The 23,721-nt window shown below is 37.8% G+C and overlaps 5 protein-coding genes across 5 annotated transcripts; 2 read left to right on the top strand and 3 right to left on the bottom strand.

The window, feature by feature from the left end:
- The first annotated feature begins 146 nt into the window (after positions 1-146).
- On the top strand, positions 147-1,674 carry LOC135730393 (protein cereblon). The gene is made up of 2 exons (XM_065248303.2): positions 147-767; positions 1,465-1,674. Exons 1-2 carry the CDS (start codon positions 413-415, stop codon positions 1,617-1,619), a joined length of 510 nt encoding a protein of 169 aa, XP_065104375.1. The 5' UTR covers positions 147-412; the 3' UTR covers positions 1,620-1,674.
- Positions 1,675-1,783: 109 nt separating this feature from the next.
- Positions 1,784-5,327, bottom strand: seta (SET nuclear proto-oncogene a). Its single transcript, XM_065248302.2, has 8 exons — positions 5,037-5,327; positions 4,086-4,143; positions 3,708-3,850; positions 3,504-3,607; positions 3,308-3,421; positions 3,033-3,203; positions 2,688-2,810; positions 1,784-2,545 (listed from the first exon to the last, which is right to left on the bottom strand). Exons 1-8 carry the CDS (start codon positions 5,107-5,109, stop codon positions 2,525-2,527), a joined length of 807 nt encoding a protein of 268 aa, XP_065104374.1. The 5' UTR covers positions 5,110-5,327; the 3' UTR covers positions 1,784-2,524.
- Positions 5,328-5,602: 275 nt separating this feature from the next.
- zdhhc12a (zDHHC palmitoyltransferase 12a) lies at positions 5,603-9,157 on the bottom strand. Its single transcript, XM_065248300.2, has 5 exons — positions 8,883-9,157; positions 8,646-8,782; positions 8,467-8,562; positions 8,165-8,331; positions 5,603-8,073 (listed from the first exon to the last, which is right to left on the bottom strand). The coding sequence occupies exons 1-5, from the start codon at positions 9,019-9,021 to the stop codon at positions 7,758-7,760; spliced, it is 855 nt and encodes a 284-aa protein (XP_065104372.1). The 5' UTR covers positions 9,022-9,157; the 3' UTR covers positions 5,603-7,757.
- A 707-nt stretch (positions 9,158-9,864) lies between these two features.
- On the bottom strand, positions 9,865-15,243 carry slc25a25a (solute carrier family 25 member 25a). The gene is made up of 9 exons (XM_065248299.2): positions 14,916-15,243; positions 13,880-14,006; positions 13,689-13,776; positions 13,450-13,558; positions 12,564-12,722; positions 11,718-11,870; positions 11,358-11,633; positions 11,114-11,264; positions 9,865-11,023 (listed from the first exon to the last, which is right to left on the bottom strand). The coding sequence occupies exons 1-9, from the start codon at positions 15,174-15,176 to the stop codon at positions 10,839-10,841; spliced, it is 1,509 nt and encodes a 502-aa protein (XP_065104371.2). The 5' UTR covers positions 15,177-15,243; the 3' UTR covers positions 9,865-10,838.
- Positions 15,244-21,148: 5,905 nt separating this feature from the next.
- Positions 21,149-23,673, top strand: naif1 (nuclear apoptosis inducing factor 1). The gene is made up of 3 exons (XM_065248297.2): positions 21,149-22,068; positions 22,514-22,558; positions 22,648-23,673. Exons 1-3 carry the CDS (start codon positions 21,630-21,632, stop codon positions 23,112-23,114), a joined length of 951 nt encoding a protein of 316 aa, XP_065104369.1. The 5' UTR covers positions 21,149-21,629; the 3' UTR covers positions 23,115-23,673.
- Positions 23,674-23,721: the final 48 nt, after the last annotated feature.

Raw genomic sequence — 23,721 nt, 5'->3', positions numbered from 1 at the left:
TAAAACAATTGTGAAGATGAAGAATATAACATAATGTACAGCTGTATTGTATTGTATAAAGATTAAACAAGAACTAGTAAAAACAAGTATGAACGCAATAAAGTGTAATCAGTGTATTGCATTGCTATAATTCATCCCACCTGTAGGGGGCGACAGCGAAGTTTTCTATCAATGACCGTCAGTTCAAGTTTGTGGATGTTTTCAGCTGTAAGCAGTTGGAAATGTTTGTATTTGTCTCGCTAATTTAAGTTTAAACTACATTTTTCCACATTGTCCATTTGCTTTTTTTAGGATGTTTTGAGAAACAGTCATCCTCTTATTTTTGTTAAAGTAGGTGGCGCAACATTTCTTTGTTTATTTTATTTTGGCGCTTCAGCTGTCAGTGGTGTGACGCGGGCATTCTCCTGTCGGGATGTTTAATTTTCCGGCTGTGGCGTGGGTCGTGGTGCTGCTGTGTGGGTGGGTTCGGTCCGGCGTCGCCTGCTCAGGACTACTGCTCTGTCGGTCCTGCGGGCACGAGGTGGCGGAAGTCGCGGACCTGAGGTACGTGGCCAGCCGCATGGCACTGTCGCACCGGAACGACACCGTAATCGGAGAGAAGCGCATCTCCGTTCAGCTTTTCGAAAATCCTCAGGGCTTTCAGTTTGAGGTCGTCACGTTTAAGCGCGCGGATGTTTTAAAGCACTGGCCGGCTGACAGTCACTTCACCTGGTTTCCTGGTTACTCGTGGACGGTTACCACGTGCCCGCGGTGCAAAACACACCTAGGTGGGTGTCAAAGAGTTTTTGTGGTTAACCAAATGTAGTTTATTTAAAACGACCCTGCATGCCAATGTACATAACAACAGTTAAACCTTTATATTATTGAAATAAACATTTAAATGGAGTTATAGTGTGAACTTTTTGACTTTGACATACTGATAGATGTATAATAGACGGTTTCTGCATGGAGTAACATAAACAAACGGCTTTCGTGGAACAAACGTAACTTCCGGTAAATGCCGCAATTCTGCCTCAATAACAGAGTAGTTTATTTCTGACAACTAGCAAAATAAACAACAAGTAGATTACCTTCGTTTAAATCATAGCTAAAGTGTATCAAAAAGTACATTGAGCTACGTTACTGTGTAAAATGTATACTATATAATGTTAACTACAGATTGGCTTCCAAGCCTCCCAGTGGTGATCGATGATCGCCTTCTCCCCTTTACAAGGTATTTTAACAAGGTATTTGTTCCAGAGTTCAGTTAAAGACCATTAAACAGAGACCGGAAGTTAAGTTCTGCCCAGACGCGCGTGTCCTAAGAAACCGTCTATACGTTAGTTGGAATGCATTGCTCTAGATAAAAGCAAATCTCATCATTAGATTATGACTTCAGACAGGATTTTACAGACAGAGTCACAGTTTGTACTATTATTATAACATGATTGTTGTTTAGTGTAATATTGTTGCATGTTTGTGCAGGTTGGGCGTTTCAGCCGAGTGATTGGCCCAGCACAGTGACCAGAGAAGAGTTTGAAGGTTCAGATCAAACATTTGTGGCACTCATAGCCGACAGGTTACTACAGGAACACTTTGCATCCACACTGCTGATGACACCCAAATCTTTCAGAAGTTGACAAATTGCCTGACCCAACTTTATACCTTTCAATAAAGTTATTTTTATGAGAATTATTTAAAGCAACTAGTGAGCATGGTGTTGTTTTTGGGAGACCCACAAAGAGAGTTAAATTATTTACGTTTTATTTTTATTAAAAGAAAAACAAACAAAAAAACATCGCACTTTCTTTGCCACTAGATGAATCCCAAACATGGTGTTTTATTAGAACAAATAACTAAACAGTCGAAAGTTTACGGTAATACAGACAGTGAGGTCAATTTACAAGCATGATTAGGCTACTGTTTTTGAAGATTTTATTTTCTTTATCAAAAATGTCATTTCAAATCTGGTGGATGTCTGTAAAACAAAACAAGATAAAAATCAAAAACTCAAAAGGTGGTGTCCATATGCCCTCTTTCCTCAGCCCACAAGAGGTAACAACCAGTTTCTACCTGCTGATTAAACCATGAAGGGTTTAAACACAAAAAATAAAGTAAGAAAACCCTGGAGAATGCTAGAGCTAGCAGATCACTGCGCACCATGGCTTCGGTTCAATTAACAACACAACTTTAACAGGAAGAAAATTATACATATTTGTACATATATATTTATAAAAAAAAACAACACAAACAAAAACACTATTCGCAAGTCTACTCCAGATGGCTGCTGCCGATACTACAGTGTTTTGCTTTTTACCTCGAAATGCATTTGGGAATTGAGATGGTAAATGCCATGTCGGCGGGATTTTACAGTCAGTTTATTAGGAGTCTGTTTGGGGAACTTCAACATGGCAATTTCATTGAAGAGGAATAGATGGAGCTCAAAACAAAAAACAATCTGAAGAGGAAAAAAGAAGCATCTTGCTCCCCAAAAACAAAGCCAATAAAGCAATTTGGGACTGGAATAATAATCCTCATTCCAGCTTCAGTCATCCTCGCCTTCATCCTGTAATAGAAAAAAATGCAAATTAAAATACAAAACTTCTACCTGACCAATGTCCAAAAACTTCCAAATAGGGAAAAAGCTCAAAGTTATTACAGCAAATGTAACATTACATTTCTTAAACACAAAAAAAAGAATTGTGTACCTCGCCATCATCATCATCCTCTTCCTCTCCATCATCTTCACCCTCCTCATCGATATCATCCAGACCCTCCTCATCTTCATCCTCATCCTCCCCCTCTCCTTCCTCGTCCTCCATATCTGGGACCTGTTTGCAGATGATTGAATCAGATGTGGTTTGAATGCAAATCAATTACTCTGAATTTCCATTCAGCTGCTTAAAAAGGAAGAATAATCCAACCACATCATTTAACTGACTGGAAACATTACGAAACCATGTACAGCTTCGGCAAAATCCAAAACGTACGAGCATAACCTCACACAAAATGACACGTGTAGCTGTTTTTCAAAAAACGATGACAAGATTTACCAGGTAGTATTGTAGAGGATTTGGCCAAATGTCGTCTTTAATAACTTCGCCCAATTCGTCCGCTCCTGAATCCGCATGATCCGAAAACCAGGTAAAGAAACTCTCTGGTTCTTCGTGTTGTCTCTTCTTGCCAGCTTTACTCTGTGTCTGACTGGAGCGGCTCGTGAGGTCCTTTAAACGTACAAAAACGTTTTACATTTAAACAAACTGAACAGTTTTCTGAGAGAATACAATCGTGTGGGTGGGGTGAAAAATTATTTCATTTATTTAAGTACCTTTCCTGGCTTCCATTTGATCTCTGTTGACTTTGAAGTTGGGTCTCCACTTTCGTTCAGGTGAATTTCTTTGGAGAGGACTTTGTTCTCAAAATACATGTTTTCATCGAAATACTGAAAAGCACAGAGAGGCGGTAAGTAAAAAAATCAAACAGCTTCAAGTCGTGAAAACAAAATAAAGATTATTAATACTTACAAAATCTATTCTGTAGCCTGATTTAATGTCTTCAAACTCTGTCACCTCTACTCTGGTCAGATAGTGCAGCGCCTCCTCATCCTCCTCACCAAGAAGAGCTGAGACTACATAGGCGAAGTTTAACTTAAACATGATTTCTTACATATCACATTAAACAAAAAAGCACCATGAAATAAATGTATAACAGATTGTATTGGACCTTACCTTGTGGATGGTTGACAAATGTTGTGACCCAAAAATTTGGTATTTTGGCTATGAGTTCTGACCTCTTCTGAAAGAACGGCTGGCGAAGTTTGTTGTATTTCTGTTCAACTTTGAGAATTTCCTCACTCGCTTGCTCGTTCAGTCTGGATGGGATCAGGGAAAATTTGTCTTTTCAACTTTTCCACCGTTCACAAATATTCAAAACAAAGATTTTCCAACAAAACTTTTTTTTTGAATTTCTAGATGTTTAAAAGCAGAGGTTGCAAACCAAATTGCTACTTAATATTGTTTAAATATATAATGTTATAAAACTATCATTTTACTTCTAATTTAAACAATGTTTGTTTTACATAAACAAATCGTAAAGCATCATCATACCTGTCGATTTCATTTTGTACTTCATCAATGTGCTCAATGGCTTCCTGTTGCTCTTTTTCTAAATGAGAAAAACAGTGTAACAAATAAACAATGAGACGCAAAGCATCAAAACAACAACAATACATCAGTGTAGGTAAACTGAGGTTCTTAATTTCATATTTTTACACTTATTTGCGATTACACTCAAACACGCGCTTAACGCATAAACACCGTTAAATTTTGGAAACCACACAAGTATTAATAAAAAGCTATTAAAGTAATCAATCGTGCACGTTTTATTGAGAAAAGTTGGTGTGGTTAACTGTACGGTTTCTGGACAGTCTGATGCACTGAGATCAGACCTAGGCGCGCATATGCCGCGTGGTTTAAATGTGCACGGAATTGTTTTAGGCTCCGCGAGCTCGCGCTGCACCTGTTTCCGCAGCGAGCCCGAACGGCACGGATGTTAGAAGCATGTTTAAAATTGCTTTAGAGTTTATTTCTTTCATCGTTCATCCTTTAAAGACCATAAACAACAATTAGCACGCGCTGCATCATGGCGGAGATGCGGCTCGGCTAAGCTAAAGAACAACAATAAAGCCGCGCGCGATGGTTTCCGCTCGCCGCGTTTCATGCTCTTTATTAAAGTGCGCATTTTTATTACAAACAGCCCGTTCGAGGGGTACAAAGAAAGTCCTACGTAATGCAGTTTAAAATGTAACGGCGTTTGCGCTTTTCATAATGGGGCTTTGTGGCGCGGACGGACAGAAATCAAACATGGCCTCCGACAACGGCCGCTCGTTCGCGAGCATCCAGCCGGACCCACGGCCAATCATAACCACAGCGCAACGCTACCGTCGACATCAGCTAGGCACACTCGAGTCCCCGCTCATTATACAGCGATGGTATCGATCGAAAACCCTCCGGTGTTAGAAAATAAAGTAAAAATGGCGGCCGTTCGTTGTCGCTTACCCGAGGTCTCGTCCGCTCCATCGTGGTTCGAGTTGAGTTCCTTTTTACTGACTTTAGCCGCTGATGCAGACATGATTTCACTGATCACGACGAGAGTTTTCAGTGAGAATCAAGGCTTTCAAACTCCTCGAGGCAAAAGGAGGTCACTCTCCTAAAACTCGCTCTGTGGAGATTCTAATATTCCGGAGCAGAACAGAAGTAAGTGAGCACACACACAAACTTAACAGCGAACGCAAATTCTCACGCGCTCTCTTTCGGACAGAACGCGCCCCACACGAGCTCGAAAAATGAACTCCGCCCCTTCCAGAACAACCCGCCGCGCTCTGCGCTCGTCCCCGATCTAGCGCAATGATTGGACAGAGCCAGGGGATCCGGGGCGTGACGTGAAGCAGCTGCAGAAAGGGCGGGATTTCAACGATGCTCTCATAACATGTCAGCTAATGAAAGTAAAATGGTTCTAGACCACATACATAATAAAAGATCCCGCTTCATTTAATTAGAATACACCTGCATTATTTTACATTTTTACCTTGTAAACTTTATTCAAAATGTGTTCTCGCTGTAACTGAAATTATAATTTGTAAAACTTTATTTATTTATTGTTTTAACTGCTGGTTACATTAATATTTACATAAATATGAAGGTTTCAGATAAAGTTGTCTTTTTATGTAAATATTATTTATTACAAAATTATGCAAATATTTACTTTGTCAAAAGGTTAACTTATCAGATAATAATTAATATTGACATAATATGATGGGAGATATGAGACTGGACTCTTAGGATGAGTGTCCCAGACAGGGCTTATTCTAGTCCCAGACTAAATGTTTGAGCTGCCTTCAATTAAAAACACTTTGCCCTGACATATCTTAAAGGGGACATATCATGATAATCTGACTTTTTCATGTGTAAGTGCTATAATTGGGTCCTCAGTGCTTCTATCAACGTAGGAAATTTGAAAAAGAACACAGTAACTTAGTTTTGATAAGCCATTCTTCGCAAGCATGTGAAAAAATAGGTAATTGAAATATGGCTTCCACTGTGATGTAATAAGGGAATAATACCGACCCTTAATCTGCACTATCCAACCACAGCACTGCAGAGATCTCATTTGCATTTAAAGGACACACCCCAAAATGGCACCTTATTTCTTATACTACAAAGTGGCAATTTTAACATGTCATAATAAATTATCTATATGGTATTTTGAGCTAAAACTTCACATATGTACTCTGGGGACACCAAAGATTTATTTTACATCTTATGACAGTGCCCCTTTAAAATATTACTTTAAAATAGATGACATGGACAGAACATTGAAGGAAAACACTTCTTTATACTATAATTTGGACGAGTTTATTGTTATTTTGTAATGTGAAAAAAATATAAATAAAGAACGTGTGTTTCTAAACTTTTGACTGGTAGTGTTGTATATCAGTGCCATTGTTTTGTCTCAAGATGCACACCTGTGTCTTTATTTGTAAGGTTTGTTTGTAAAAACTACTTAAATATCCTAAGGTCTAGTCCTGGATTAATCTAAACCCTGTCTGGAAAACTGCCCCTTAGTTACAAAACTATTACTTTGAGTCAGACATAATTAAGCCATTGCCCATAACTGCTTACAAGTTATGAACTGGGATTAATTTAAATTTATGACTTGTAAGGGCGGTTTCATGGACAGGGTTTAGGTTAAACCAGGACTAGGTCTTAGTAATATTGGGACATTTAAGTAATTTTTACAAACATATAAAAAAAAATACTGGTGTGCATCTTCAGACATAACAATGGTACTGATATACACTACCAGTCAAAAGTTTAGAAAAACTCGTTCTTTATTGGTACTCATATATGTTAATATATTTCAGGACAAGATAGTTTTAAAATAAGGCAGCTCAAACATGCATTTTAGTCCGGGACTAGGAAAAGCCCTGTCCGGGGAAACTGCCCCGTAAAGTTTTTTCCTCTTGTCTTATTTTTTTTTTTTCAACAAACCGGGTCACAAGTGACATTTCTGTATTATATTCTCCAAAATGTCTACTAAACTTTGTATACCTAATAGTACAAACTTATAATTCTGTACAAAAGTTTATTTTACATTCAAAATAAATGTCAATAACAAACTAGTAACAAGTAAGGTTTAACTTTTGAAACTTGTAAACTGTAAAACTGTATTCTTTATGGGGCGGACAGGGATAATCTTAAACCAGGACTAGGCCTTATGTTAATTAGGAAATATAACTAGTTTTAACAAACATGCCTTACTAAAAACATTACTTGTGAGCATTTTGAGGCAAACCAAAGGGCACTGACATATTTCGAGATATGTCAGTGCAAGTTGTTTGCAGTTTGGACAGCTCATTATTTTAGTCTAGGACTAGTCTTACCCCTGTCCGGGAAACTGCCCCCATAAAAACAGAACCAACTGTCAGATAAATATCCTACAATTTATGAGTAAAAACAATAAAATTACACCAAACCAACTTTTAATTGATTAGAAACCCACCCAGTAATTAAGGTACAAAATTATTAACAGCCAGTTTTGTTATCAACATTGTACTTCTCCCTGGATGATTTAGTCCCTTGGGGCCTTGAGAACAGTACTGAACATCACACACTAAATCAGTGTAAAATAATATCAAGGTGCTCTGTCGGGACTACAGTATATAATAAGACTCAACTAAAAATGTTGATAAAATCCCACCACAGCCCCTAGTTTTCTTGTCATACGGTTCCATTAGTTTGTTTGATGTACATTCTCTCCCATGCCACAGTCCCACAGATGCAGAAAAAGTCCCATAGGTTGCATATCACTCCTCTGTCGAAGGGGTTATCCTCTGTGTCGCAGTGTTTAAGGTATGAGATGCGATGTCGTGACATGAACTCCCAGGTGGTGGTGTTAACGGACGCCAGGTACACGTGAATGCCCATCAGAAGTAAGACGACCATAGTAAACACCCCTGTCAATCCAAGTGCCCCGAGCAGGAAGCCATTTTGAGTGAACCACTGCTGCCAGGTGGGGGCAAATACGATGCCAGACCTTACAGATATACATAATTATCTATACTGTAAATGATACACTGTTATTATAAATATTTCTCGACAAATGTATGTATGTGACACACACTCACCATGCAGCCTGTAGTCCCCAAGATACAGCAACAAACTGCACACACAAATACAGCAGGAACCATTTGTGATTTCTCTCTCCAACACAGTTGTCAATCCAGGGGCAATGGTGGTCAAAACGCCTTACACACTGCTTACACATTTTACAATGCCGTGCCCTCATTGGTTGCTAGTTCACATAAACAAAGAAATAAGAAATATTATTTTTAAAATGTTACAGTAAAGTGTAGACACTGTTCAGTTTATTGTAAAGTAACAGCTAAGGTTTCATTGTGTATACTAAACAGAAAGGTTTTTGGAGTACCAGTAAGAAACAGTAACCACAACGTCGCTGCTTGAATGAACTTTGCTCTTGAGGAATCATCTTCTCTAGTTCTTCATCATCATCCACTGTAGTTCCCTGAAAGAGACCAAATATCTGACTGTATTGCACGGTTATTATTTTATTAAGATGTGATAAAGTCTTCGATTTTTTTTTAATACCTTTGCGTCTTGGTCAGATCGAACAAAACCAGGATCCATGAGAGACACTGTGAAGTACAGCAGCACTGACAGCAGAACTAAAGAGCTAAATATCACAGGTTGTAAGAGATCTCCTCTCTGTTGACATCTTCGTAGATCTGTATGGTTTTCATGAACAAATTCACATACCATGGTATTCAAATGATACTTTAATAATACAAATAAGACAAGGCGTAGACATTAAATAATTAAACGTACCTGTGTTATGAAGAAATAGTACCAAAGTTGTGAGCCAAGTCAGAATTACATGTGCAGTTCGCACTAAACACCCGGATTTAAACATGTTTTTAAACATTATGAATAAGTTAACAGATAAACAAATATTAAATGAAACCATATGACACTATGTCTCAACTCTCGTGCATTGAAATACATTTATGTAAATAAAACACTGGCGTTTTTGTTTCTCTCGATGTTTTGTCTGACATTTCCGGGTGCAAGCGCTTGCTTAGATTCCCAAAATAAAAGTCCTCAAATTATGGATTCCAAAATAAGGGTGATTATTTTTTTAGTAGCATGAATGTGAGTGATTTTTTTATTTAATTAAACTCTTAGTCATTTATTACATACATTATGATTTTATTTATTGTCACTCATGTTTTTTAAATGTGAAATGTTTCAAAGTATTTTAATTAAGCAGAAATAACGACATACTGTACCAGTAGGTCTGAAGACGAAAGACTTTTATTTGTAGTGATAAAAGTAGGACTACAGATGGCAGTGTTCAATCATTTATACAGAATTTTGACTGGTTATGAAACTAGTTCAGACGGAGTGTGTACTTTCATCTTGAACAATAAGTCCAACAATAATATCAGCTATTACCTCATCATTTAACATACAGACATGTTATAAAGCCGCTATTCATAACACATAATTGTCATAGCATAGCTTTAGGAGTTTTAAAATTTCCTTCATAATCAAAACATTTACTGCAATATATTAAATAAAATTACCTCTTTTACACTATTTTTAGTAACCAATTGTTATATTGACACATTAGATTAATCCATGTTTTAACTTCATAATAATATTTGCTTTATCAGATGTGGCTTAGTTGGTAAAGCATTTATTAACACCTACTAACCTAATCATAAAAAAGTATAGTTTGAATGTATTGTCACTCTGGTTAAAAGCAATTGCCAAAACATGAATAAATGTAAACACTACAGGCAACAAATGAATATTACATTTTTTATTGAAAATATAAATTACATTTCAAGAAAAATATTTATAATTATTTTAAAACAGCAAACTAAAACAAGACAAAAGTTTGACATCAAATCATTCACTCTCCAGACATACACAAAGCACCTTTCACTGCCAAATCACATCATCTAAAACACAAATATTGATATCCATGTTTTTTTTTCCTTCATTAGTGTACATTAAAGTCCCTCATCACCCAAGCAATACTGCAAGTGAGCATATTGTGCATTTATTAGTGGAACATTTGGTCCCCAACTACAAAACATTCACACCCATTGACAACTTGTTTACAGTCATTACATTAGAGCTTCCATTCAAAACAAAGTGCATTAATTCTTTAGATCAACCGTTCTATCAACACAAAGCTAAGAACTTTAGTGTGTAGATTCGTAAAAATAAATCTTTAAATTACACATTAAACAGATTTATTATTCGTAGGGGGAACACTGACTTTAAGATGTGCTTATTAGAGGTGCCAAGAAACACAACCATAGAACTCTCCACCGGATCCCACAATATAAATACTATATAAACAACTGGTTTTCATATTTAAATATTTCACTTTCAACCATATAAAGCAGCATTAGTATGGGCAGTGCAAGTTCAGCATTTCACAGTAAAACCTTTTAGTGTTGGACACTTTCACACTGCCCAAACCATAATAATAACACTTTGTAGAGATCCATACATCATCTGGGCACACACACACACACACACGTTTGGTCCCTGATTTCAGCTTTCAACAAAGTGTCTTCAAATGATGTGAACCACTTAATAAATAAGGTTACAGTTTAAAGAAGGTATTCTTCCTGTTTGCCTGGTAAAATACATTCATTTGTGCAAGTTAACTGACAGCTCTCCTCCACTCCCCTCACATTCACAGAATGAGATGACTTCCACACCTCAAGGATTAAAACCCTGAGATTCAAGTCCTTCATAGGCGTCTCATCTTGACTGCACTCCTAATGCTGACTTGATGTGCTCATAGACGACATAGCTGATGCTCACAGCTGGGATGACTTTCAGGAAGTTTGGAGTCAGACCCCGGTACAGACCCGTCGGCCCCTCCGTCTTCATGATCTGTTTGAAGAGCCCGGTCATGGAGACCTGGGAAGCACCTTCAATGCTGGCTGAAGAGGAAACAGACAGGAGATCATGAGATGTGGTAACAGCTCACGCTAACTGTCATACCCTAACGTAAGACACAAAAGTGAGCTTACCTTGTGCCTGCATTCGTGTTCGTACGAGAGCTAGGGGGTAGCTGGCGAGCTGGCCGCACGTACTGGAGACAGTACCACAGGCCAGAAGCACAAACACACCTGGATCTGCACTGTCTGTACCGTAACGCTGAAGCCACGTGTTCTTGAGCGTCTGTCAAAAAGAGATTAGCAACAATAAGCTTTTTGATTTCTTGAGGTATGGCACAATAATAACAACTTTATAAAATTAAGTTTCTGTGCCTACCTCATAGACTGCCAAGTCGATGCCGGCATAAGGAATAATACCCAACATATTGGGAACGTAGCCTTTGTAAAACGCTGAGACCCCCTCCCCACGCATGATCTGCTTGGCACAGTCTGAGATGCCTTTGTACTGGCCCGTCTTTCTTAACGCCAGGCGAGTTTTGAGAACCTCCATGGGATAGATGGCGCTCTGCGCAATGACTCCTGCCAGGGAACCTGCTACAAAACGTTCAGTGATCCCCAGAGTTTCACCACTGCTGCCCATCAGACGTTTAATCTGAGAAGAACAGAGCGTCGATTACTTTAATGTTACAGACTTTGCGGCACATTTTTGTAATGACATCACGTCAGCGCTGGGTACCTGTTCGTAAGCCATGAACTTGAGGGCCGATTCAGGGGCGATTTTAATGACGTTGATGCCGTTTCCCCTCCATAATGACCGAATCCCACCTTCCTTGATCATCTGTGTGAGCCCACTCACAATACACATGTTGTTGGTATGGGAACCATGCACCTGAGACAGAAGAACCAAAAAGTTCATTATAATGACATCATGATTTGAGTTTATTGACAGGTCATCGTGTTCTATTAAGAGAGATCTGGGTGCTTGACAAGAGGGAACAAAGTTAAATTTTTCAAAAGTAGGTGAAAGGGTTTGGACCAAATCACAGATGGATCAAAGTCTGATCAACACTGACGCAAACGTGACACAGATTTTTACCAACATCAACATGAAACCAAAGGTGGTCTTGCGAAACACTAACACGTATCTAACAAATCAGAGTCCAGGACAGAGGGTATGCTTGACTTCTCAGATTTTGATTGGTTGTTTGACTAATAAGGACACTTATGATGAAGTATGAACTGATACTGATGTACTTTTTACACTTCATTTTATGACTGTTGGATAAGACGACCAATTGTTCTGAATTTACCACAAACTTCCTGTTAAGTTATGAAACAGATCTCTGCTGATTGCATCGTCCTGCTACTGAGTCTACTGAGGAAGTCGGGATTTTTTTCAGGTTTTTCGAAAGACACATGACTTAAGAATCAAACTCTGCGGTGGCTTTGACACTACATCCAATGTGCAATATTTTGACAGTTCATGTGACAATAACATGATACACAAGATCTAATAACAATAATAAAGTTCTCCTGGAGACCTTTGGGACTGATGGCTGAGCAGATGAAAGGCAAATCTTACCTGCAGAAGGACTTTGAGTCGGTCGAGCGGAGCGGTGCAGGTTCGAGAAACGGCTCCAGCACCTCCACCAGCAACCAGGTGTCTCCACCACATACCGGTAATGTGTTCCTCAGAGGTGAACTCATCTGGAACCATAAGGTTCTCACCCACATCAAAGATCTATAAAAAAAGTTCACAAAACTTTATTGTAATATATCTTAAAAAAGTATTAATCTATAGCTTTATTAAGTAAACACTAAAGATTTTGTGAGCAACTTCAGGTAAGTGGCGTGACCTTGGCAGGTGTAGCCTGTGCGTCAGCAGGCTTTGACCCGATTACTGACGCAGCAAACTAATCTGTGTGTTTTTTAGCGCACAAAGGTGATATTTGATTTTACAATCCACTGCGGACTTCGCAAACCCTTGTGACATTGCAGATATTTGCGTTCATCTCATTACGCACAAAAAAACCAAGGCCTGAAGTTTAAAGTCTGGTGTGGAAAAAGGTCACTGAGATAAAACCGCAGACTCAAAAGCCCATAGATCACATAATGTGACTTCTTGCTTAAAGGTTTACCATTTAAGAGGACATTACGTTTTAATTTGGGTGCTGTGATATTAACTGGACATTTCTGTAAGGCGGTTACTGTCATATTAATAGCAGTGAACTTCTGCCATACAAGATTAGATGCCACTCACGGTACATATGTGTAATGCCACACCTATTAAACTGGACCCTGTCCTAGATCATCGTGTTCCACTGCAGTCAGTATTTTTAAGTACTATCAGTCTGCCATACTGTATAACAATTAAGAACTTTCAGCTAATTTGAACCAATTTAGAGAAATCCCAACTTTGTAAAAATGATCCTGCATGTATAGTTTATGCAAGTAAGAGGAATTCTTACGGTGGAGTGTTTCCAGTACAGGATGATTTCTGGAATGTTCTCAGCAGGCTTTAGTGACTGATTTTTCCATTCATTCCAGTCAATGGTCATTGTCCCATTCTTGTCCATGCTACGGGAGAACAAACACAATGGTGACAAAAAGAAAAGCGTTTAAAGAGAAACCTGTAAAGTGCAATGTGCATGTCTACTTCTACTTTATTTAAACATAATAATATTACTATTTATTATTCAGGTTTTACCTTTTAAGGACTTTCTCCACCTGCTGCTGGGAGATATGGACACCAAGATCTCGCAATGAATTCACGATGTCACTCGCATTCACTTGACCTGACAGCAACACAAAACGACATGTTTCTATTGAGTTTTCATTTACACATATTAGAATTAATCATTTAATTTGTAAATTAAGTTATGTATAAAGATCTAATACCAGCATTTTTCTTATCCAGGCTTTTGAAGACGAGCTTCAGATCTTTTTCGTGGTCTTGGAGGTAGTGAACAAACTCTTCAAAGTCTAGCTGCCCATCAAGAGCTTTCTCTTCAGTCTTCAATGATTTCTGTGAGACAAAATTTTAAAGGTAACGTTACACATATTAAAGAAAACTAATATAATCTGTGTGGGAAAGTCCTGAACATGGCAATGCAAAATAACATCTGTACATTAGCACACATTCAGTAAAGATAAGTGTGTGTGAATGCCAACAGCTTTCAAATGTGGAAATTTGTGAAGTTACATGAGGCAAACCATGATAAAAACGCCTAACATCTGGTCACAATCAAAGTCATACATCACATCTGTTAAAAGGGTGTATTGCCACCAAACAAGTTTAAACAATTCTAGTTTACTAACTTGAACAAAGATTCAAAATGTATTTAATCGACCACTAACTTATATTTACTATTGACTAAAGACTGCTGCATGCATTCCCAGATCAATTCATAAAATTACCATATTTATGCACTCATGCAAAACCACAAATGTGCATTTAATTGAGCAGTTTGTGCAATTATGCATAAACTTTATATCGTAAGTTACATTAGAAAAATGTGATACATTTCAAGTTCGCCACTAAAGAAGCCATAAACAATTTCAGAAATCGATAAAATGTACAAGAATGATCCTCATCCTCAAGGCATAAATCAACGGAGCAGCAAAATAATATTTTTTGAATTCATAAGATAAAGTATACGCTTTGTAAAAAGCACTTTAGTTATTAGATTAATAATAAAACTGCGCGCTTTTTTTAATTCAGGATGTGGAACTCCATATATGGTCATTTGAACGGAATGTGCGCAAGAAGAGGAACGAACACCGGAAACGGTCATGCGTCATGACAAAAATGTGCCATTCTTAAAAAAAAACACACACTACCTTTAAATGCACTTTTAACTATAGTTCCAAACTGTTTAGAAACTGAAATATATGCGTGCTAATTAGCAGATAGGTATATTTTAAAATGTATTACCTTTCTCCATTTTTGATAGGTTGAAAATTCCTTGGACGGTAGAAGGACGCTGAGCTTAAAGATTGACTTCAGCTCGGATGGTAATCCATTCGACTCAAAGTACTCCACTTCGATCTGATCGGAGTTGGGTACAGGCACATACAAGCACAGGCACAACATTTTCAAAATAATATAAAATTCTACGACAATAAATAAATAAATAGGACGCGTAGAGTCCTGGCGGCGGTGAAACGCTGAAATGCCGGTAAGGCAGCTGATCATGCCTAGAAAAATCCTCAGTCACGCCCTATGAGTAAAGAGCGGCGGATTCTGATTGGCTGTGTGTTCTTACGCAAGTGCTGATTTGACACGCAGCCTCTGACGTAGATTTTAAACGTCCAATCGAAAGCCATTGCCATTGAACATTTTTGGTACGTGAGAGCCCGCCCTTTTCACTACTGACCTCTGATGAATTCCAGCGTGCGCCGGTAGAGAGAAGAAACCCACGTGATGAGCTGTGAAATTTCCAATACAAGGCACTCAAATTAACTTCTCAAAGGATTAGGTAATCATCACATGAGAGAGAATTCGTCTTAAACACACAGTTAATAAACACAGTAAAGATACTGGTCATTATGGCTTAGAGATTAAAAGGACCAGATTGATTAGCCTATCAAATGAAAGTATTTTATTAATTTTATTGGTTAGCTCTCCTAAAATTTAATGTATTATGCCTTACTGTACATATTTAATGGTTGCTGCTAAACTTTGGACTCTAAACGTTTAGCTAAACTCAACCAGAATCTTGTCCCAGCATATTAACATATAAACTTCACTTTATTTGTATTTGTGAATTGTATGTTTATTGTCACATGTCAAAAAAGCTAATTTGTAAGGTAGCCTAACTATGATTCTGGTTTAAATTATACTTACAGTCATTAGCACAAAACACATAAAACTGTATCAGTGATCTGAGCTCATGAGGTCAAATGCTGTTAAAATACTGCCTGAATGTACTAATCTGAACCATTAGATCAGTATCAGGATGAATCTCAACTAGTCTACATACTATAAATGGTAACTGTGGTTATAGTGTCTCCTGTTGTAAGGCTTAATCTTGCAGTGAAGTTGCTCCAGTTACAAAATTACATTCTGCATCTGAAGAGATTTATAAGGAAGTCTATGAAGAGGGGAGACACACATTTATTTACCATCTGTAACCTGCATAACATGCAAAGTGCAAAGGAAAAGCTTAGTACTAAAATAATTGTTTCAAAAGCCAAACTTGATATAAGCCTAAATGAATATTATAGCATATAATAATTAAAAAAAGTTCAAGATTTTAATATGAATGTTACAATTCCAATATTACCAAAACGAAATAAGCTATTTATTATGTCAAAAGGGCTCAGCAGTTTTTAAACATATTCTGAAAATCCTAATCACTTTTTTACTGTATGGTGCAGTCAGACCCCAGGAGAACATAAGACTGGTCTCATGATTGAATTTGACTCCAGTGCTCTCACTAATTTTAACTCAGTCACAAAGTGGGAATCACTAATCCAGGTGGTTTAAACTGGATGCAGGCTTTGGGAGTCACCAGAGTTCTCTGATTACATCAGATGGGCTTGTGAGGCGGTGAGAGATGTGTCCTATGTGAAAATATTAACCTGTCACAATTCCAAACTGATTTTATATTTATACAATGTCACGTTTGCAAACCCAGCAAGCAATTTTGCATTTAAAAGACATCTAATAGTCATCCAAACTCAGCCCAGATGTCTAGGCTAAGGCAAATTTGGCATTGTCAGTGAAAATAATCTAGACGTATATAAGGGTTCCCACGGGCCCTTGAAATTCTTGAAAGTTTGTGAAAACTTGTGAAAAATAATTCAAGGCCCTTGGAAGTTTTTGAGAATATACATACATAAATACAGGTCATTAAAAGTGCTTGAATCTATTTTATGCAGGAAGTTTTCTGGGAAAAAATCCATATTATTCCCTGTGTAGTCTAGGATAATATCATAAAATTTCTAGCCTTTTAAGCATATATGCTAAACTGTTCGCTTTAAATGCTTTTATCTTCTGTATGGAAATGATTCATACCAAAATACTTTTTTGCATAGTTGTTTTTGACACATGAAAACGTCTCAGGTTACGTATGTAACTGTTGTTCCCTGAGAAGGGAACGAGACGCTGCGTCTCCCTTGCCATACTTCCTGCATCCCTGTAATGCCGTTTTTGGCAATATTTCAGATAGCGATATACTTCCTGGCTCCCACGTCATCCTGTCTTTGTCGTTAAGCCTCACCATTGGTTGAATTTGATATACACATTCAGACGCACTTACACCTGAAAGCGTCCCAAAGTGTCACCCCAGTGACGCAGCGCGAGTTCCCTCAAAAGGGAACTGTAACAATGTATCTTAAAAGGTAACACGATGTAACCTTGCTCTCACTTTAAATGTGTCTACACATTTAGTCCTTGAATTTGAGGGTATTGGATCTGGAAAGTCCTTGAAAGGTCCTTGAATTTGAAATGAACTAAGGTGTGGGAACCCTGGTATATCCATAGCCTGAAAATAAATGACCAAATTTATTTTGGGTCTATATCGGGTCTATAAGATGGTGGAATGAGGGCTAATGCTTGCTGGGTGCATACTTTCCATAATAATCAAGTCATGAAGTCTACATTCTACTATTCAGAACAAATTGAAAACAAACAAGTTTTTTTAGGTAACACTGAACCATAAGCTGAATTGCAGTACATGTACAGTATACTGATAACACCTAAGTCCTAACCCTTTATCTGTTTATGTCACGTACATTATATCCTATACATACAAGACATGTAAACAGTACAGTTATAAAATGTACTATACATTAAAAAAGACATTAAACTCAATGTTTGGCCAATGGTGGACGAGCTATAATGTGTACATTAACCATAGTACAGAGCCAAGGTCAAGTTCAACATTTATCACACATAATCTCCTGTATGTTTTGATGTCATGCTAGATTAAGTCTAATAGTTGATGTGCATCTGATAAACTTTACTGGGTGGTGAGATTGACATGAAAAACAGGATGTGCTCTGTCCCGCCTAATTTGTTATACCTGCTTAATTTGTTATTACCTTCATTATTTGTTATTACCTGCTTCATGGTGGCTGTGTATCTGTCAGTAAAAGTACAGTGGTCCATGTCAACAAAGATTTTGCTGAGATTTTCAAATGTTCTTATCACCAGCAACAAAAGATCAGGCAAACCCTAACAACCAGTAATTACTTAAAAACAACAAGTAAAGTTAATGTTGACATTGCAAATCACTATCAACACTTTCAGTAGAAAGATACACACGCTTTCACTGGGACAGAACTTTTTAAAAAGATCAGTTAAGGTAGAGATATATGTACCTTTGAAGTTCTAAATATGCACTTTGTAGGTACAAAAGTGTATTTTTTTTAAATACAGCTGCCCCAATGACAGCTTTTGTAACTTTTTACACTCCACTTTAAAAAAAAAAAACATGCTCATTTTCCAGGTCTCCTAGAGTTAAACATTTGATTTTTACCGTTTTGAAATCCATTCAGATGATCTCAGGGTCTGGAGGTACCAATTTTAGCATAGCTTAGCATAATCCATTGAATCTGATTAGACCATTAGCATCGCGCCAAAAAATAATCAAAGAGTTTGAATATTTTTCCTATTTAAAACTTGACTCTTCTGTAGTTACATTGTGTACTAAGACCGACAGAAAATTAAAAGTTGGAATTTTTTTAGGCCGATATGGCTAGGAACTATACTCTCATTCTAGCGTAATAATCAAGGACATTGCTGCCGTAACATGGCTGCAGGAGGCACAATGATATTACGCAGCGCCTGAAAATAGTCCCCTGCTATCGAAAGTAACCAAGGGGACTTTTAATTTTCCGTCAGTCTCATAGAAATTCCTCTTATAGAAATGTCAGCCAGAAAACGTCCCAATCTGAAAAACTGATGCTTATGACATCACAGGCATCTAACTGCCCCTCCACTTTAAAATAATTGGCTACATTTTTTGAGTGGCAGCAAAGTCAGCCAATCAGTAATGAGATTGCAAGTTAAGCCAGTAGGGGGAGCCAAATAGGTGCAAAACCACTTTAAAATCCTTTTAAAGAGGTTTTTAGGAAGCTTCTAAGGCATTACAGACCCAAACAAAAAAAAATTGTCTACACGTCACATCACAGAACAAGGATAAATACTCCATTCAATCATTCACCTTTATTAAGGAAAAATAAAGAAACTTTATGTTTATTTTTGAGTGCGATGCTAATGGTCTAATCAGATTCAATGGATTATGCTAAGCTATGCTAAAAGTGGTACCGCCAGACCCGGATATCGGCTGAATGGATTCCAAAACGATAAAAATCAAATGTTTAACTCTAGGGGAGCTGGAAATTTAGCATATTTTTATAAAAAGTGGGGTGTCACTTCACATATATAGACTCATTATACTTTCACTCGTCTCACTTGAATTTCTATATTCACTGACATTTCTGTTCATTGTTTGGGTTGTGACATTTAAATTGCTAAACTAACCGTGTTGTGATTATTTTAAGACTGAAACAGACTTCAAACACAACGTCCTGCCAGGTCTGTGGAGGCAAGCCCAGTGATATAAACAGCTATAGCAAAGGGCAATCCTCTTCTCTCTCATGTGACTGGACATGAACGCTCTTGAGAATGTACTTTAGTGTTGACCAATACAATGTGTCTCAGTGAGTCATCGCTGACTGATGGTAAAGGGCAAATGCAACTGGAAAGGTTACAATGCCAAAGATCTTAATGAATGGTTTGTGGACAATTCCACAAGTGTCCTGTTTAACTTTTTTTTGTTGAGGGGATTTGTTAGGTGTTTGCTGTTCGAAGGTAAACGAACGACAAAGGCAACTCCTCTGCTAAATTCCTTTCGTTGTAATAAGTGATCTTATTCTAAGAATTCAGCTTTCTCAGGCTATCACACAAATCTGAGTTCTCAGAATGGTTATGCCTGAACCTCTTTAGTGGCACAGTTACTAATACTATGAAGCCAGTCTCAAGTAATAACCTATATTTATTAGATTATTGTTTAGAACTTCAAAGCACTGGTTTCCTGTACCTGTTTAAAGTACCTGTTACGACTTAAGGCCTATAATGAAACAGTAGCTGTATATTTCATTATTTATTTATAAAGCACATTTAAAAACAATCCAAAGTTGACTGTACAAGGTGCTGTACAAGGCAAAAAATACCCAAATAGAGCATACAAATAACAAAATCACAGCAAACTAAAAAGGCTCTAAAATAGATTTATGTGAATGTATATTTGCATTCTTATAAAATAACGCTAACAATGCATAGAAAGTCCACACAGATCAAATTATCACAGACAATGTGACGTATCTGTAGACACTTGTCAATGAATGGACCGTCATTTCTGTGTTCTTATAACTATTCTTAGACACTGTGCTGTTTTGACAACATATATAAGGGTTGATATAAGGGTTTCTGTTTATTATGTGCCTTTTCTGTTGGCTAAATGATGGGGTTTGGTTTATTTATTTATGCGTTCCATTCTTGCTCATCATTGATAAAATGAACTCATAATATAAGACCCTGAACCACAAATCCAGTCATAAGTCACACAGGTTTGTAGTAATAGCCAACGATACATTGTATTGGTCAAATTTATATTTTTTTATCCAAAAATCATTAGGATATTAAGTAAAGATCGTGAAGATGTTTTGAAAATGTCCTATATTAAATATGTCAAACATTTATTTAGGCTATCATTTGTAATGTGTGTTGCAAAGGGCTTCAATGGGACAACTTTAAAGGTGATTTTCTCAATATTTAGATTTTTCTGCATCTCCAGATTTTCAAATAGTTGGCCAAATATTGTCCTATCTTGGCTAACCATACATCAATGGAAAGCTTATTTATTCAGATGATGTATAAATATGGTCAGAACCAATAACAGTATACATTTTCTTGTTCTGCTGAATATTTAAAAAAAAATTGCAACCAGGCAGATCTGGGGCAGTATTGACTTTCATAGTTGGAAACATAATGCTATGGAAGTGAATGGTGCCCCAGATCTGCTTTTTTTAATAATATTTGCAATTGTGTTCAGCAGAACAAAGACATGTATACAGGTTTGGAATAAAATGAGGATGAGTAGGCCTATATTTTATGTGAACTATCCCTTTAAGGATACTTGTTGGCCTATATAGGTAATTTTGCAGCATCATTACTGCATGATTACTGTATTTGCATGTGTTTGGTGTATATCTCCTATATTCACACACGAACATACTGTTTTCCTAATAAATAAAAATATCGTGATGATATTTGCTTCTCTGTTCACTACGTACTCTACCCTCTCACAAAGTTATATTTTATGTTGTATGTTTTGACTGTAAATGACAGTTTTGTGGCAGTTTGCGCCCTCTTCTGTCGCTTTCGTGCAGCAGTACAGTGTGATTGACGACGCATTCCACCAATAAAAATTAAGACAACGTTGTCGGTTGTATGATTTAACCAATAGGAGTCGTAGGAAGTGGAAGATAGGCGGGACGTCCGCAAACGTTGTTGTTGGAAGAGAAGTAGATTCAAGAAGCCATTACGCTGCGCAATTGTGCCGAGACCAAAAACTTACTATTTTTACGTATTCTACGCACTTTTTTATTTAACCCCCCAAGTCAATTTAAATTCACCATGGCGTCTCAGGCCAAAAAGAGAAAAACGAACTTCTCCGAAAGAGAGGTGGAAATCATCGTGGAGGAGATGGAAAAACAAAAACACATTTTGGTGAACCATTTCAACGCGGGCGTCACGCATATCGCAAAGAACAACGCGTGGGTCGAGATCATGAAGCGCGTGAACGCCGTTGCCACCTGCCAGCGAGAGCTAGCGGAGGTCAAGAAGAAATGGTCCGATCTGAAGACGGAGGTGCGACGGAAAGTGGCACAAGCGCGGGCGGCCATGGAGGGAACGGGCGACTGCACCTCAGTGCCCGTCCTCTTGACCTCCATGCAGCAGCGCATCTGCAATCTATTGGGAGAGGCGACCATCATCAGTCTGCCGACGGCGGAGGCGGGCGCGGAGATCACGGTGCCCATCAGTTCCGCCGCCACCACCGTCGCGTTAACGCAAAGTAAGACAGTTGCGTAACTTAAAATGCGTGCTATAGAAAGAGCACTGCGGCGTTAATGTGATAAACTAGAACTGTGTTGCAGAATGACACCAAACACAATCGTTTTATTACTTGGGTAGTGGGTGCATTAGGTGTGCATTGGCTTTTAAATTCAGTTCTTTATAATGTTAAATGTATAGGGGAAAGTCTATAATATATGTGGCCACTATATGTTATTTAACTTTTTATATTTATTATTTTTGTCTGTAGTTTAGTTTAGATGGTCCTTTGGTGTTTTACATATTCCATACTGTATCAATTTGGAACGTATTAAATGGTGTAAATAAAAAAAAATTCTGTATAAAAATACTCTATATAATGTATATTATAGCATGACACATTTGACATGTTACATAATTACGACATGTAAATAAGCCTTTTGTTTCATTATAATTTTTCTGCACAGGTATTCAACCTACAACGGGGGCGTGTATAATTAAAACAATTGAAGGTGAGATATCAGTCATTGGCCAAAATTATCTTCACCCGTGACGGCCTCGATCTTTAAAGTATTAAGTTGTGTGTGATCATGTCCTGCAGATGAGACGACATATCACACCCTGGAGGACGGGATGGTGGAGTACTGCACCACCGAGACCCCTGTCACAGTCACACCTGTGGAGATGCTCGCGGCGCAGGCCGAGTGTTCCTCCAAACCCCAAGAGCTGAAGAGCCGCATCGCACTTAACTCCGCCAAGCTCCTCCAGGAGCACCGTGTCACCAACCTCCATGTGCGTGAGATCTCACAGCACCTGGAGAACCAGAACGACCTCCTGCAGATGATCCGGCGCTCCCTGGAGGCCCAGGCCTGTGCACAGGAGAGACAAGCTCAGGCTCTGGAGGGTACACAGGCTGGTCTGCTGGCTCTTGTTCAGATGTTCAGACCTGCATTGAAGGACCTGAGAAAGTTCCTACAGAACACCAACAGCTCGAATGCTGCAGGTGCCTCAGAGACTGCAGAGGGTAAAATGGAAAATGCGCAAAGGCCTTTAGAAGATGGACAATAGATTAAATGAAATACATGTTTGGAGTTGTGTATGTGTGTATGCGTGTTTGACAGTTTTGGTCTAGAGTGTAAATGATTTCACACTGCCACATAAAGTTTGTGCTGGTATGTGTGAATGTTGGAGGGATAAAGTAATGTACAGTTGTAAGAAAGAAATGGCCGAAATACGTGATCTAGAAGACAAATTTTAGCTTTTGACTAGCATTTTGATTTCTGCAAGGTCTTTCAGTTTAACTCATGGTCAGGATTTTTTTATTTGGTTCACTGTAGTTATGTTGCATACTAAAGATATATATTTAGTCATTTTTGGATATGTATATTTTTTTGTATAAATCGTGTGTAAATAATCATAACATTAATGTGCTGCATGCAAAACCCCTAAAACATAGTTTTAGTATTCTAGTTAGACATTTTTTCAGTGGCAGGTGAATCAGACTCGGAAAGACATTTTTTTTGCATCAAATAACAAATACTAAATAAAGAAACTCTCCAGAAGTAAAAATCTGTTATTTGCAGACTGAATTTGAAATGTTTTCTTTTAAAAGTACCTTAAGCAAAGCTTTAAAACACAAATAATTTCATTTGTCTCTAATTATACAGTTTATTTA

This window comes from Paramisgurnus dabryanus, chromosome 11 (genome assembly GCF_030506205.2).
Source record: "Paramisgurnus dabryanus chromosome 11, PD_genome_1.1, whole genome shotgun sequence".
Taxonomy (NCBI): domain Eukaryota; kingdom Metazoa; phylum Chordata; class Actinopteri; order Cypriniformes; family Cobitidae; genus Paramisgurnus; species Paramisgurnus dabryanus.
Note: the sequence above shows the minus strand (reverse complement) of the source record. Positions and strands in the feature narration are given on the sequence as shown.

Coding starts and splice junctions, on each gene's coding strand:
- LOC135730393 (XM_065248303.2), top strand. CDS start 413: ATGTTTAATTTTCCGGCTGTGGCGTGGGTCGTGGTGCTGCTGTGTGGG. Junction 768..1,464: donor GCGGTGCAAAACACACCTAG/GTGGGTGTCAAA, acceptor ATGTTTGTGCAG/GTTGGGCGTTTCAGCCGAGT.
- seta (XM_065248302.2), bottom strand. CDS start 5,109: ATGTCTGCATCAGCGGCTAAAGTCAGTAAAAAGGAACTCAACTCGAAC. Junction 4,144..5,036: donor TGGAGCGGACGAGACCTCGG/GTAAGCGACAAC, acceptor TTTCTCATTTAG/AAAAAGAGCAACAGGAAGCC. Junction 3,608..3,707: donor ATTTGTCAACCATCCACAAG/GTAAGGTCCAAT, acceptor TCGCCTATGTAG/TCTCAGCTCTTCTTGGTGAG.
- zdhhc12a (XM_065248300.2), bottom strand. CDS start 9,021: ATGGTTTCATTTAATATTTGTTTATCTGTTAACTTATTCATAATGTTT. Junction 8,332..8,466: donor GTGGTTACTGTTTCTTACTG/GTACTCCAAAAA, acceptor TATGTGAACTAG/CAACCAATGAGGGCACGGCA. Junction 8,074..8,164: donor TGGGGACTACAGGCTGCATG/GTGAGTGTGTGT, acceptor TATATCTGTAAG/GTCTGGCATCGTATTTGCCC.
- slc25a25a (XM_065248299.2), bottom strand. CDS start 15,176: ATGATCAGCTGCCTTACCGGCATTTCAGCGTTTCACCGCCGCCAGGAC. Junction 14,007..14,915: donor CCTATCAAAAATGGAGAAAG/GTAATACATTTT, acceptor TTTGTCTCACAG/AAATCATTGAAGACTGAAGA. Junction 13,559..13,688: donor GTGGAGAAAGTCCTTAAAAG/GTAAAACCTGAA, acceptor GTTCTCCCGTAG/CATGGACAAGAATGGGACAA.
- naif1 (XM_065248297.2), top strand. CDS start 21,630: ATGGCGTCTCAGGCCAAAAAGAGAAAAACGAACTTCTCCGAAAGAGAG. Junction 22,069..22,513: donor CACCGTCGCGTTAACGCAAA/GTAAGACAGTTG, acceptor TTTTCTGCACAG/GTATTCAACCTACAACGGGG. Junction 22,559..22,647: donor TATAATTAAAACAATTGAAG/GTGAGATATCAG, acceptor CATGTCCTGCAG/ATGAGACGACATATCACACC.